This window comes from Oncorhynchus keta, chromosome 18, assembly GCF_023373465.1.
Source record: "Oncorhynchus keta strain PuntledgeMale-10-30-2019 chromosome 18, Oket_V2, whole genome shotgun sequence".
NCBI classification, from domain to species: Eukaryota; Metazoa; Chordata; class Actinopteri; order Salmoniformes; family Salmonidae; genus Oncorhynchus; species Oncorhynchus keta.
In genome coordinates, this window is record NC_068438.1 from 4,026,969 (window position 1) to 4,042,501 (window position 15,533).

Consider the following 15,533-nt stretch of genomic DNA (forward strand, 5'->3'; position numbering starts at 1 on the left):
ATATTTTACTTGTAGCATTAATAAACAAATACATGTATATAGAAAAATATTTACTTGTAACATTTCACACGTCACGAAAACGATTCTCGCACTTCCATGGGGCAGAAGTCAGACTGTTGTGATAATAATAATATGCCATTTAGCAGACGCTTTTATCCAAAGCGACTTACAGTCATGTGTGCATACATTCTATGTATGGGTGGTCCCGGGAATCGAACCCACTACCCTGGCGTTACAAGCGCCATGCTCTACCAACTGAGCTACAGGACCACACTGATTCTATATGGCCAGATTGCTAGCAAGAATGACAAGAAACTGCCATATGTGGGGGATTGTAAGTGGCTCACTTCAGCATGTTTCATCTTGTTATTGATAACAAATCTTGTTTCATGGTGTTTTAACTGATTTAATGTAAATGCAAATATGGCTAAAATTCAGCCACCAATTGTGCAAGTTCTCCCACTTAAAAAGATGAGAGAGGCCTGTAATTTTCATCATAGGTACACTTCAACTATGACAGACAAAATGAGAAAAAAGAATCCAGAAAATCACATTGTAGGATTTTTAATTAATTTATTTGCAAATTAATGGTGGAAAATAAGTATTTAGTCACCTACAAACAAGCAAGATTTCTGGCTCTCACAGACCTGTAACTTCTTCTTTAAGAGGCTTCTCTGTCCTCCACTCGTTACCTGTATTAATGGCACCTGTTTGAACTTGTTATCAGTATAAAAGACACCTGTCCACAACCTCAAACAGTCACACTCCAAATTCCACTATGGCCAAGACCAAAGAGCTGTCAAAGGACACCAGAAACAAAATTGTAGACCTGCACCAGGCTGGGAAGACTGAATCTGCAATAGGTAAGCAGCTTGGTTTGAAGAAATCAACTCTGGGAGCAATTATTAGGAAATGGAAGACATACAAGACCACTGATAATCTCCCTCGATCTGGGGCTCCACGCAAGATCTCACCCCGTGGGGTCAAAATGATCACAAGAACGGTGAGCAAAAATCCCAGAACCACACGGGGGGACCTAGTGAATGACCTGCAGAGAGCTGGGACCAAAGTAACAAAGCCTACCATAAGTAACACACTACGCCGCCAGGGACTCAACTTCTGCAGTGCCAGACTTGCCCAATTGGTGGCTGACTAAATACTTTTTTGCCCTACTGTACCTGCTTAGGAGCCCAATGACCCAATATAGAATGCATCATGATAATTGATGTAGATATACATACTAACATGCTTGGAAAATATGCAATATAGTTTGATGCTACCCTCAACAGGACAGTAGTTTTCAGCTGACAAATAGGCAATATGTTGTTTTTTTTGTTTAATTAAACAGGTAGAAATATTGTCCTTGACCTTGGAATCTGATTTATTACCACAAATATTATAAAATCATGATTTTCAAGTGTTTGGTGTACGAGTTTCTACATATTATCTGCAAAAGTTTTGGCATAACCCTTTGAATTATGTTGCAAGTGCGCAAAGCATGTCAATCTCACATTTACATTTACATTTAAGTCATTTAGCAGACGCTCTTATCCAGAGCGACTTACAAATTGGTGCATTCACCTTATGACATCCAGTGGAACAGCCACTTTACAATAGTGCATCTAAATCTTTTAAGGGGGGGTGAGAAGGATTACTTTATCCTATCCTAAGTATTCCTTAAAGAGGTGGGGTTTCAGGTGTCTCCGGAAGGTGGTGATTGACTCCGCTGTCCTGGCGTCGTGAGGGAGTTTGTTCCACCATTGGGGGCCAGAGCAGCGAACAGTTTTGACTGGGCTGAGCGGGAACTGTACTTCCTCAGTGGTAGGGAGGCGAGCAGGCCAGAGGTGGATGAACGCAGTGCCCTTGTTTGGGTGTAGGGCCTGATCAGAGCCTGGAGGTACTGAGGTGCCGTTCCCCTCACAGCTCCGTAGGCAAGCACCATGGTCTTGTAGCGGATGCGAGCTTCAACTGGAAGCCAGTGGAGAGAGCGGAGGAGCGGGGTGACGTGAGAGAACTTGGGAAGGTTGAACACCAGACGGGCTGCGGCGTTCTGGATGAGTTGTAGGGGTTTAATGGCACAGGCAGGAGCCCAGCCAACAGCGAGTTGCAGTAATCCAGACGGGAGATGACAAGTGCCTGGATTAGGACCTGCGCCGCTTCCTGTGTGAGGCAGGGTCGTACTCTGCGGATGTTGTAGAGCATGAACCTACAGGAACGGGCCACCGCCTTGATGTTAGTTGAGAACAACAGGGTGTTGTCCAGGATCACGCCAAGGTTCTTAGCGCTCTGGGAGGAGGACACAATGGAGTTGTCAACCGTGATGGCGAGATCATGGAACGGGCAGTCCTTCCCCGGGAGGAAGAGCAGCTCCGTCTTGCCGAGGTTCAGCTTGAGGTGGTGATCCATCATCCACACTGATATGTCTGCCAGACATGCAGAGATGCGATTCGCCACCTGGTCATCAGAAGGGGGAAAGGAGAAGATTAATTGTGTGTCGTCTGCATAGCAATGATAGGAGAGACCATGTGAGGTTATGACAGAGCCAAGTGACTTGGTGTATAGCGAGAATAGGAGAGGGCCTAGAACAGAGCCCTGGGGGACACCAGTGGTGAGAGAGCGCGTGGTGAGGAGACAGATTCTCGCCACGCCACCTGGTAGGAGCGACCTGTCAGGTAGGACGCAATCCAAGCGTGGGCCGCGCCGGAGATGCCCAACTCGGAGAGGGTGGAGAGGAGGATCTGATGGTTCACAGTATCGAAGGCAGCCGATAGGTCTAGAAGGATGAGAGCAGAGGAGAGAGAGTTAGCTTTAGCAGTGCGGAGCGCCTCCGTGATACAGAGAAGAGCAGTCTCAGTTGAATGACTAGTCTTGAAATTACATTAAATGACATTAGTTGTGACCAACATCATGAGTTATTTTTTCAATAAAATATTGGACATTGTTTATGAAAACATTGCAACAAAAATAACACATACCTTTTCCAACAAGTTGTCTGTATGGAAAATTACAATATATTTATGCACTCGGCACAGCCAGAAGAGGACTGGCCACCCCTCATAGCCTGGTTCCTCTCTAGGTTTCTTCCTAGGTTTTGGCCGTTCTAGGGAGTTTTTCCTAGCCACTGTGCTTCTACACCTGCATTGCTTGCTGTTTGTGGCTTTAGGCTGGGTTTCTGTACAGCACTTTGATATATCAGCTGATGTAAGAAGGGCTATATAAATACATTTGATTTGTAATTTGTACTATTAACAATATATTCCATGGGTTTACTGACCACAATCCATTTAATTAATATTAAGAAGTTTTGGTTATTTGACGTTAGGAGAGCACAGTGCATGGAAGGAAGCAGTGAGATATGTGACATAGCGTTGTTTCTGCAAAATGTTCACTGCTAACGTCCGAGTCAGGTCTGAGCCCAGAATGTTCTGAATGTCAAGTGACGTTCCCTGTTGCTGTCCTTTCAGAATCACGAACCTGCCACACACTGAAGGCCCATAGGTTCTCCACTGCGCAAACTTGTCTATAATAGATATGAAGGCTGTTAAGATACCGTATTAATGTTTCAAGATAGGAGTATATATATTTGGCCTGGTTTTATGCACTGACTGAACGGAAGCTGATGATTATGAGATTTTTTACTCCTGCTGGTCTCGGGGAGAAATTAGGAGTCCTCACTGTCCGAGACCGAGTACAAATGTTTACGACACCGAGTCAAAACCAAGACACTCAATATGTGGTCTTGAGACCTGATTCTAGACCGGTCTGGAGTAATATATGCCATTTAGCAGACGCTTTTATCCAAAGCGACTTACAGTCATGTGTGCATACATTCTACGTATGGGTGGTCCCGGGAATCGAACCCACTACCCTGGCATTACAAGCGCCATGCTCTACCAACTGAGCTACAGAAGGACCACAACACGAGTAAGCACTACATGATCAAGGGATACTACAGTGTGTAGTATAGTATTCTCCAGTATACAACAAAATTCTATAGTAAACACCCCTGAACGATCGAGGGGATACTACAGTGTGTAGTATAGTATTCTCTAGTATACTACACAATTCTAAGTAAGCCTTACATAATCGAGGGATACTACAGTGTCTAGTATTCTACAGTATACTACAACATTCTAAAGTAAGTATTACACATGGCCAAGGGATAGTACCGTGGGTAGTATAGTATTCTAAAGTATACTACAAATTGATCTTCACAACTAGCTATCGAGCTAAACCGCAACCCTGGTTGATTACTCTTGGCTAGCGTTTCCACCCACGTAGCTTGAAGCTAGCCCGGCCAGAGCTCCTGTGCTGCCACCGTAGCATACTCCTGGGCTACAATACCCGGACCCACGACCGGTCTATCGATGTCACCGCATGAAGAGGAATAAACAGACTCACCCCATTGCGACGTCCCCCAAAGGCTAACTCTCTAGCCCTCGCTATCTCCTTGCTTGCTAATTCGGCATGCTAACTGCTAGCTTGTTTAGCCCAGGTCCGCTAACTACCACCTTGTTTACCCTGGCCTGCTAATCTGTTAGCACAGGCCTGCTAACCGTCTGCATCGCCGCATCCCAAACACGCAGTGGCCCATATGTACTTTCTATCTCTTCCCGATTTAAAAAAAATTGTTTATACCTTCCGGAAACCTGCCTCACCCAATGTGATACGGAATCGCTATTAATTTTAAATTTTTAGAACACACTCAAGAACCTCCAGAAGCTAACCAGCTAACTAGCTACAAGCTATTTAGTCATTGTTAGTTTTTTAACCTGGATAACACTCGCCAGTCCAGCCCCCCTGCCCCATCCACCGCTGCCCCCTGGACTCTGATCACTTGGCTACATAGCTGATGCACGCTGGACTGTACATTAATCACGGTACTCCATTCTGCTTGTTTGTTTTATCTGTCGGTCCCGTTGCCTAGTCAATGCCATTTTACCTGCTGTTGTTGTGCTAGCTGATTAGCTGTTGTCTCACCCACTGTTTTAGCTAGCTTTCCCAATTCAACACCTGTGATTACTGTATGCCTCGCTGTATGTCTCTCTCAAATGTCAATATGCCTTGTATACTGTTGCTCAGGTTAGTTATCATTGTTTTAGTTCACAATGGAGCCCCTAGTCCCACTCCTCATATCCCTGATACCTCCTTTGTCCCACCTCCCACATATGCGGTGACCTCACCCATTACAACCAGCATGTCCAGAGATAAAACCTCTCTCATCATCACCCAGTGCCTGGGATTACCTCCGCCGTACCCGCACCCCACCATACCCCTGTCTGCGCATTATGCCCTGAATATATTCTACCATGCCCAGAAACCTGCTCCTCTTATTCTCTGTCCCCAACGCTCTAGGCGACCAGTTTTGATAGCCTTTAGCCGCACCCTCATACTACTCCTTCTCTGTTCCGCGGGTGATGTGGAGGTAAACCCAGGCCCTGCATGTCCCCAGGCACCCTCATTTGTTGACTTCTGTGATCGAAAAAGCCTTGGTTTCATGCATGTCAACATCAGAAGCCTCCTCCCTAAGTTTGTTTTACTCACTGCTTTAGCACACTCTGCTAACCCTGATGTCCTTGCCGTGTCTGAATCCTGGCTCAGGAAGGCCACCAAAAATTCAGAGATTTCCATACCCAACTATAATAATAATATAATCTTCCGTCAAGATAGAACTGCCAAAGGGGGAGGAGTTGCAGTCTACTGCAGAGATAGCCTGCAAAGTAATGTCATACTTTCCAGGTCCATACCCAAACAGTTCAAACTACTAATTCTGAAAATTACTCTCTCCAGAAATAAGTCTCTCACTGTTGCCGCCTGCTACCGACCCCCCTCAGCTCCCAGCTGTGCCCTGGACACCATTTGTGAATTGATTGCCCCCCATCTAGCTTCAGAGTTTGTTCTGTTAGGTGACCTAAACTGGGATATGCTTAACACCCCGGCAGTCCTACAATCTAAGCTAGATGCCCTCAATCTCACACATATCATCAAGGAACCCACCAGATACAACCCTAACTCTGTAAGCAAGGGCACCCTCATAGACGTCATCCTGACCAACTGGCCCTCCAAATACACCTCTGCTGTCTTCAACCAGGATCTCAGCGACCACTGCCTCATTGCCTGTATCCGCTACGGTGCCGCAGTCAAACGACCACCCATCATCACTGTCAAACGCTCCCTAAAACACTTCTGTGAGCAGGCCTTTCTAATCGACCTGGCCCGGGTATCCTGGAAGGACATTGACCTCATCCCGTCAGTTGAGGACGCCTGGTCATTCTTTAAGAGTAACTTCCTCACCATTTTAGATAAGCATGCTCCGTTCAAAAAATGCAGAACTAAGAACAGATACAGCCCTTGGTTCACCAGACCTGACTGCCCTCGACCAGCACAAAAACATCCTGTGGCGGACTGCAATAGCATCGAACAGTCCCCGCGATATGCAACTGTTCAGGGAAGTCAGGAACCAATACACGCAGTCATTCAGGAAAGCTAAGGCCAGCTTCTTCAGGCAGAAGTTTGCATCCTGTAGCTCCAACTCCAAAAAGTTCTGGGACACTGTGAAGTTCATGGAGAACAAGAGCACCTCCTCCCAGCTGCCCACTGCACTGAGGCTAGGGAACACGGTCACCACCGACAAATCCATGATTATCGAAAACTTCAACAAGCATTTCTCAACGGCTGGCCATGCCTTCCGCCTGGCTACTCCTACCTCGGCCAACAGCTCCGCCCCCCCCCCCGCAGCTCCTCGCCCAAGCCTCTCCAGGTTCTCCTTTACCCAAATCCAGATAGCAGATGTTCTGAAAGAGCTGTAAAACCTGGACCCGTATAAATCAGCTGGGCTTGACAATCTGGACCCTCTATTCCTGAAACTATCCGCCGCCATTGTCGCAACCCCTATTACCAGCCTGTTCAACCTCTCTTTCATATCGTCTGAGATCCCCAAGGATTGGAAAGCTGCCGCAGTCATCCCCCTCTTCAAAGGGGGAGACACCCTGGACCCAAACTGTTACAGACCTATATCCATTCTGCCCTGCCTATCTAAGGTCTTCGAAAGTCAAGTCAACAAACAGGTCACTGACCATCTCGAATCCCACCGTACCTTCTCCGCTATACAATCTGGTTTCCGAGCCGGTCACGGGTGCACCTCAGCCACACTCAAGGTACTAAACGACATCATAACCGCCATCGATAAAAGACAGTACTGTGCAGCCGTCTTCATCGACCTTGCCAAGGCTTTCGACTCTGTCAATCACCATATTCTTATCGGCAGACTCAGTAGCCTCAGTTTTTCGGATGACTGCCTTGCCTGGTTCACCAATTACTTTGCAGACAGAGTTCAGTGTGTCAAATTGGAGGGCATGCTGTCCGGTCCTCTGGCAGTCTTTATGGGGGTGCCACAGGGTTCAATTCTCGGGCCGACTCTTTTCTCTGTATATATCAATGATGTTGCTCTTGCTGCGGGCGATTCCCTGATCCACTTCTACGCAGACGACACCATTCTATATACTTTCGGCCCGTCATTGGACACTGTACTATCTAACCTCCAAACGAGTTTCAATGCCATTCAACACTCCTTCCGTGGCCTCCAACTGCTCTTAAACGCTAATAAAACCAAATGCATGCTTTTCAACCGATCGCTGCCTGCACCCGCATGCCCGACTAGCATCACCACACTGGATGGTTCCGACCTTGAATATGTGGACACCTATAAGTACCTAGGTGTCTGGCTAGACTGCAAACTCTCCTTCCAGACTCATATCAAACATCTCCAATCGAAAATCAAATCAAGAGTCGGCTTTCTATTCCGCAACAAAGCCTCCTTCACTCACGCTGCCAAGCTTACCCTAGTAAAACTGACTATCCTACCGATCCTCGACTTCGGCGATGTCATCTACAAAATTGCTTCCAACAGTCTACTCAGCAAACTGGATGCAGTTTATCACAGTGCCATCCGTTTTGTCACTAAAGCACCTTATACTACCCACCACTGCGACTTGTATGCTCTAGTCGGCTGGCCCTCGCTACATATTCGTCGCCAGACCCACTGGCTCCAGGTCATCTACAAGGCCATGCTAGGTAAAGCTCCGCCTTATCTCAGTTCACTGGTCACGATGGCAACACCCATCCGTAGCACGCGCTCCAGCAGGTGTATCTCACTGATCATCCCTAAAGCCAACACCTCATTCGGCCGCCTTTCGTTCCAGTACTCTGCTGCCTGTGACTGGAACGAATTGCAAAAATCGCTGAAGTTGGAGACTTTTATCTCCCTCACCAACTTCAAACATCAGCTATCTGAGCAGCTAACCGATCGCTGCAGCTGTACATAATCTATTGGTAAATAGCCCACCCATTTTCACCTACCTCATCCCCACAGTTTTTATTTATTTACTTTCTGCTCTTTTGCACATCAATATCTCTACCTGTACGTGATCATCTGATCATTTATCATTCCCCTTTTTTTTCTACTGTGTTATTGACTTGTTAATTGTTTACTCCATGTGTAACTCTGTGTTGTCTGTTCACACTGCTATGCTTTATCTTGGTGAGGTCGCAGTTGCAAATGAGAACTTGTTCTCAACTAGCCTACCTGGTTAAATAAAGGTGAAATAAAAATAAAAAATAAATAAAATGTCTATAGTAAGCACTACATTATCTAGGGATACTACAGTGTGGAGTATAGGATTCTACAGTATACAACAGCTTACTTCATAATTCTATAGAATTCTATAGTAAGTATTATAGTATTCTATAGTAAGCTTTAGTATATTTTTATGTGGGTACTACCCAACTTCCATGGACGTATGATGCAGTCCAAATACGGGCACCATACTGGTGTTTTGAAACACTAAACAATGTTATACCAATTATTTTGGGTTTTAAGATCTAGCTGAAGCAGAGTTAAAAGTAGCTCTGCAAAAAAGACAATAGCCTATTAACTGGTGACTTAACCATAATTAAGACCAGGTGTTTTCCCTGACCACTTGACCTGAACCAGGAAAAACTGTAACTAGGACACTAAGTTTCTCTGGGTCAGGTCAAATGGTAAGGACAAACTCCTGGCCCTACACATAATGTCATATCCCTCTCTTTAGGAGCGGTGCTTCCAGTAGGCGGCCTCCTCCTGGGTGAGTCCTTCATCGAGCCCCTGAGCAGCATGGTGGTCCGGGTGGGCGGCGGTAGCATCCGGGCTGGGAAGCTGGTGCCTCATGCCGGGGGGTTCCAGGCTCTACTGAACAGCCAGACTCTGGTTGCCCGTATCCGCCTGGTGGAGCTTCTGCGTGGGCTCAGAGAGGACTGGGGCTCTGGGGAGATGGGTTTGCTGGGTCTGCAGGCCCAGAGGAAGGAGACTGAGCTGGGACGGATCCAGGCTGCAGCCAAGGAGTTGGAGCAGGCCTGGGGGAAAGGGCTACACTGTCACCTGCAGCTGCTGAGCCGGCTGGAGACCCTGCTGGACTGGGCCTGGGGCGTTGTCCAAGATGGTGGCGTCCAAGGTAAGTTGTTTTCACACCTGCTTGTGTACTTTGCCGGTTATTTTTGTCCAAGATTCAATCAGATCAGCCTTAACCCACGGTAACCAACAACTGCATAGCTTATCGTTGCTTTTGTTTAGGTGTGTCGGAGTACACCTCTGACACAATGCATTGAAACGATCAAATCCATAAGCGGCACCCAGCATTATACCTGTTGTGGACATTGCCATCGCATTAGTAGAAATCCCATGCAGTTTGAACACTGGGATTTGTGATGTAATTTACACCTCATTTAGGCTGATATAAATCCTTATTATTTTGTTTTAATGATTTTCAATTTAAGAGTCATTATTTTCTGTATAGCCTACACTTTCTTGTTCTGAACTTCTCACGCGGGTGGGATATAAGGAGTCGGGATGGTTATGGTTTTGTGACAATGACCGCAGGGTTAGCCGCTGACAGCTCCAATACAGTCTTAACAAGAGCAATAATAAGCTATGCGTTTGTCGGTTACAGCGGGTTAACGATGATCTGATTGAATCCTTACTGCTAATCCAGATGTTTGGAAATAGAGAGAATGGAAGGCCAAGTTTAGGCCCATCAGTCCGTTTTGTCCGTCAAAAAGTTCCACTGTCTTCCTGGCCACCCCTTCCTTATTCCCACTGCTTTCGGGGTAAAAAAGGGTTAAGAGTTATGGGGACCTGACATCTGTATCCTACTACCTTAGGAGAAATCCATCTCCCTGGTGCTGATCTGTCCCTGCCGGCACTGGCTGGGATGGAGTATCCTGATCCACAGGGCTCTGGCCTAACGGTCCCCATCCTGGGGGCTCAAATGGACCCTGTGTCAGGACTCGCTGTCCCCCTGGCTGGAACCATGGAGGACCCAGATGGCAAAGGTGATTGGATGATGGATGGATGGATGGACTGACTGATTGCCTGATACAGAAGTACATTTAATATATTTTCCATACATTTATAGTATATCATATCAGTATTTCTGTGCTACTGTATGTTATTCGACAGGACTAGTTGCGATTCGTTTTGGGGCCCTGACAGTGGACCCTGTAACAGGGGTGCTGGCTCCTGTTGTGGGGGTTCGCCTGGATGTGTCCAGACAGACTGTTGTGCCTGTTACTGCTTCATACTGCCTGGCTCTGGGAGATAATACTGACAGTGTGCTGGTAAGAAAGATAAATTACACTGGTTGCGTTTCTTTTCAACACGTTCAACTTGGATAAGTAATCCTTCTCACCCCCCTTTTAAGATTTAGATGCACTATTGTAAAGTGACTGTTCCACTGGATGTCATAAGGTGAATGCACCAATTTGTAAGTCGCTCTGGATAAGAGCGTCTGCTAAATGACTTAAATGTAATGTAGATGTAAATATACATGTTCCCAAAATGACAGGTAAAGCACACAAGGTGGCTACAACACATTGCGTTTGAGTGCTTTTCAGTCCCTTGTTCAAACAACTAACATAATCAACACATAGTGGTTGAGTTCTATAGGATAAATCACACATATCTCTTTTTGACTTATTGTGGATGCCAGGTGGAGGCCCTGCGGAAGGAGTGGTGTCTGAGGAACAGGTACTGGAAAGAGGAGAAACAGAAGGAGGAGGAGCTGCTCGGGGATCTGGATGCAGCTCTGCAGCACTGTGTCCTTGTGGCCACTCAGGAGGACTCTGAGCAGGTAAGCTGAAATAGGCTGGGCAGGCAGATGGATGGGGCTGCTCAGCCCTCAACAAACAGGAAATGATTTGTCTCATGCTGAATTGTTTGAAAGGATACATGTCCTTTTGATTTATGTTCATCTCCCTAGTGGCATTACTGTATAATGGAGATCTTTGTGTGTGTGTGTGTGTGTGTGTGTGTGTGTGTGTGTGTGTGTGTGTGTGTGTGTGTGTGTGTGTGTGTGTGTGTGTGTGTGTGTGTGTGTGTGTGTGTGTGTGTGTGTGTGTGTGTGTGTGTGTGTGCACTGTAGGCCCACTGGGTGGACAACGAGAGGCAGCTGAGGGAGGCTGCAGCGGAGCTTCATGAGGCTGGCCAGTCAGAAGCCCAGAGGAGAGCATCCCAGCTTTCAGACCTGTCTCTGCTCCTGCCTCCTCACGTTCTGCTCATCCTCACTCAAGGTATTTCAAGTCTGGCGTAACTTCAGTTAATCGTTAGAGAGTGGATTTGGATAGGCTTATCCATAGCTCAAAGCTATATTGTAATATGCTTTTGATTGCATATTAGGCTACCTTGTGATGTGTGTGTCCATTTTATGGATTTGAACTTTCAGAGGAGGAGAGTAACAGTGGAAAAAGTGGTGGCTGAGATTGAGCCCCGGTCTCCGGTGGGGAATCATAAATGTGGCTTATACTGTGTTACCACAACTCAGCACGTGTCTGTGTGTGTCTCACTGTGTTTAGGTGATGATAAGGAGTGGGAGCAGCAGTGCTGCTGGCAGACAGAGCTGCTGGCTGGGCTGGACAGGGTGAACGTGTGCGTGGAGAAACTGCAGCAAGACCAGGAAAGATGGACAGCACAGAGAGGAGAGCAGAAGCCATCAATCCATGTCATGGTCAGATCTAGCATAGTTCAATCCGATTATGCAAACATATAGATCAAGTAATCACTAGGGGCCTGTTTCCCGGACATAGATTAAGCTTAGTCCTAGACTAAAAAGCTTGCTCACAAGAAAAATAAAATCATTTTACGGTGAAGATTAATTGTATAATTTATTAAGGGGAGATGGATCGTAAATCTGCAGATGAATGCATGTTAATGTACAAGAAATGACTGTGTCACATTGACCCACAAATATGGACATGTGTTGTTTTGAGTCTCTCTTGTATGTCTCCCAGGATGGGAAACTGAGACAGAGAGAAATATGGGAGCAGCTAAACTCCAGGCAGGCAGAACTAGATGCTGCTCTTATAGCGCTGCGTTGTGTCCGAGAACTCTGCCAACTCCGTGCAGATACAGCACAGGTAAGCACAGGCGGAAAGCAATACAATCACGGTCAGTTATGATACAGCCTGGATTAAACCCAGGGTGTCTGTAGTGATGCCTCAAGTACTGAGATGCAGTTCCTTAGACCACTGCGCCACTCGGGAGCCCAATTGGGAAGGTGACCAATGTTTTGTTGTTTTGGCTTTGTACTCCAGAACTTTGGATTTGATACAATGACTATGAGGTTAAAGTGCAGACTGTCAACTTTATTTTCATCCATATCGGGTAAACCGTTTAGAAATTACAGTACCTCCCCCCCACCACCCATTTTAGGGGACCAAATGTATTGGGTATTAAAGTAGTAAAAAGTTAAGTATTTGGTCCCATATTCACAGCATGCAATGACGACATCAAGCGTGTGACTACAAATTGGTTGGATCCATTTGCTGTTTGTTTTGGTTGTGTTTCAGATGATTTTGTGCCCAATAGAAATGAATGGTAAATAAGGTATTACGTTGTTTTGGAGTCACTTTTATAGTAAATAAGAATAGAATATGTTTCTAAACACATCTACATTAATATGGATGCTAACATGATTACGGATAATGATGAGTGAGAAAGTTACAGAAGCACAAATATCACCCTCCCCCCCAAAAATAAAAAAATGTTAGGTTAGCATGTCTGGGGGGCATGATATTTGTACCTCTAACTTTCTCACTCATCGTTACTCACGATTCATTCAGGATTATCCTTAGTATTATTCTCTTGGTAGCATCCACATTAATGTAGAAGTATTTAGAAACAAATTATATTCTTATTTACAATAAAAGTGACTGCAAAGTGACACAATGATGCATTATTTACCATTCATTTCTATTGGGTACAAAAGCAATTGAAACACAACCAAAACAAACAGCAAATCCATCCGAACAATTTGAAGAGTCACAACCTTGATGTCGTCATTGCGTGCTGTGCATATTGGACCAAATACATCATATATTTTGATTTGTTTAACACTTTTTTGGTTACTACATGATTCCATATGTGGTATTTCATAGTTTGGATGTGTAAATAGTAAAAATAAAGAAAAACCCTTGAATGAGTAGGTTTTCTAAAACTTTTGACCAGTAGTGTATACTGTAAGTGAATTTCTAGAAATTCCTTTGGTCCCCTAAAATGGAGGGACTATGTACAAAAAGTGCTGTAATATCTATACGGTTCACCTGACATGGATGAACTTAATCTTTGACCTAATAGTCATTGTATAATTTCACAAACAATTGTTCAGGTTCCCAATATTTTTGGAGCTCACTGTATATTTGTTATTGAATGAACTATCTATTTAATATAGTCGACTCGTGTTGCCATTGAGCGTATCTTTCTATCCAGTCTGTGTTATCAGGTTCCTTCTGGTACAAGGAGTTTGGGCTGGCCAGGCTGATGGTCCCCAGTAACCCTCTGAAGGTGGTGTCGTTGACCCAGCAGAAAGCTGTGCCTCTCCTGGAGCGACTCATTCAGCTTCTGGAGGAGAACAAAGAGCCAAGTCTCTCCCCGAGCACCTACCGCCAGCGCATCTCTGGTACCTCAGCAAGCATTATGTTGCATTTTTCAGTCTTGTTTTTTTTTCTGATAAGGATGTTGTTTCCATAGCTTTTTTTTGTCAAATGTGTGTTTGTAGGTTTGTCAACAAAACAGACGTTTGGATTGGAGACATGTTCTCGTGCATGGACAGAGTCCGTGCCTGTGGTTAAAGGTAGGCGCAATAGACAGTGGCCCTAGTGGTTCAGATGGCTCGGTTGGTTGGAGCATGGTACTGGCAACACTAGTGTTGTGGGTTGTCACAGATAGACTTAGACTCTGCTAAATGATCACACTGTTCTATGTGATTGAACCATTCTACTGCGTTGTTCATAAACACTGCCTTATCTAGTAAAAAGGGATCTATTTTTTGTCGAGTTACTGTTGTTTAACAGTGAGAGATATCTATGAAGGAATCTCCACCCAGTCTCTGAGAGACCCAATGAAGGCTCAGCCTCAGGACCAGGATTCGAAGGGCCCCAGTGTCCCCCAGCCCAGTCCTACTCATTCACAGACAGCTCACAGAAAAGCTGCCATCTCTGACATACACTCACAAGGTAAGATTTAATTGATGAATGATTTAATAAATGAATTACCTTTACTTCATCATAGACTCTGCTGATCATATTTATGAAGAGTCCTAATGATATCCCATTCCTTCACAGAGGGCGAGCCTATGAATGAATCTGTTCAGCAGTCACATGTCTGTGTCCCCACACTGTCAGGTAAAGAACAACATTGAAATGTGCTGTTTATTACACAAAAAGACTTAACGTGCCTATTATTTTGTTTTCACTATAACTGTGTGCAGAGAAATTGTAATCTCATCTCGTTTCAATTCTACTCAAGTGCTTTGAATATGTCTCTACCTTGTGGGCAACATATTGACTACGTATAGTGTTTGGACGAATTACAGAGGTTCTCAAACAAGATCACAAGGATGACTTGTTGTAAAAAGTAGCCCTGAGATAAGTTATGAGTGTTTCATAATGGCATGTAAATGTTTGTGTGACCTGCTATATGTGTACAGTATGTGTGCATAGTATAAGTCTGTGATGATGTTTCCCATGCAGAGGGGGAGTGGGATAAACTGCTGGAGCTCTCCCCACTCTTCCAGCTTCTAAAGCGTGTGGAAAGGAAACTGAGGGGCCCAGCGCAAGATGCAGGACTTCTGAGGGGGGAGCTCGACGGTGGGTTACACAATAGCCTGTAGAGTAAAACGCAGATTACAAACGTCCTGTGATGTGTTTGGGCCAAGAATTGTAGAGATTAAAGAGGACCCTCACACACACGATTGCTCCGCCACGTACCACAATATATAATAACCTAAACAACACACAATAACAAACAAAACAATGTTTCTTTTTATATGTACTTCTCTTGTTGCAAACCTTTAGTCACCAAATAGTTTGTACCAAAAACAATAACCAAACCCCCCAAAGAGGAAGTAAAGGATGACACTTGCATGGAGAAAGATCTGACTAAGAACATACTGTACCACCTCTTTGAACAAAAGGCTTGGTGAGGGACACTTTTCAGACAGTCCTTG

At 45.2% G+C, this 15,533-nt stretch overlaps 1 protein-coding gene across 3 annotated transcripts in view; it reads left to right on the plus strand.

Annotated features, from left to right (window-relative positions):
• The window catches only part of si:dkey-103g5.4 (uncharacterized), a 221,465-nt gene that overhangs the window by 187,628 nt on the left and 18,304 nt on the right, over positions 1-15,533 (plus strand). For all 3 annotated transcript variants that reach the window (XM_052467197.1, XM_052467196.1, XM_035791504.2), the window contains 12 exons: positions 9,090-9,488; positions 10,195-10,365; positions 10,493-10,650; positions 11,022-11,162; positions 11,454-11,601; positions 11,884-12,035; positions 12,319-12,444; positions 13,796-13,985; positions 14,085-14,159; positions 14,398-14,541; positions 14,650-14,709; positions 15,058-15,174. In XM_052467197.1, coding sequence (XP_052323157.1) covers positions 9,090-9,488; positions 10,195-10,365; positions 10,493-10,650; positions 11,022-11,162; positions 11,454-11,601; positions 11,884-12,035; positions 12,319-12,444; positions 13,796-13,985; positions 14,085-14,159; positions 14,398-14,541; positions 14,650-14,709; positions 15,058-15,174 — 1,881 coding nt within the window. The remainder of the gene's footprint in view (positions 1-9,089; positions 9,489-10,194; positions 10,366-10,492; positions 10,651-11,021; positions 11,163-11,453; positions 11,602-11,883; positions 12,036-12,318; positions 12,445-13,795; positions 13,986-14,084; positions 14,160-14,397; positions 14,542-14,649; positions 14,710-15,057; positions 15,175-15,533) is intronic.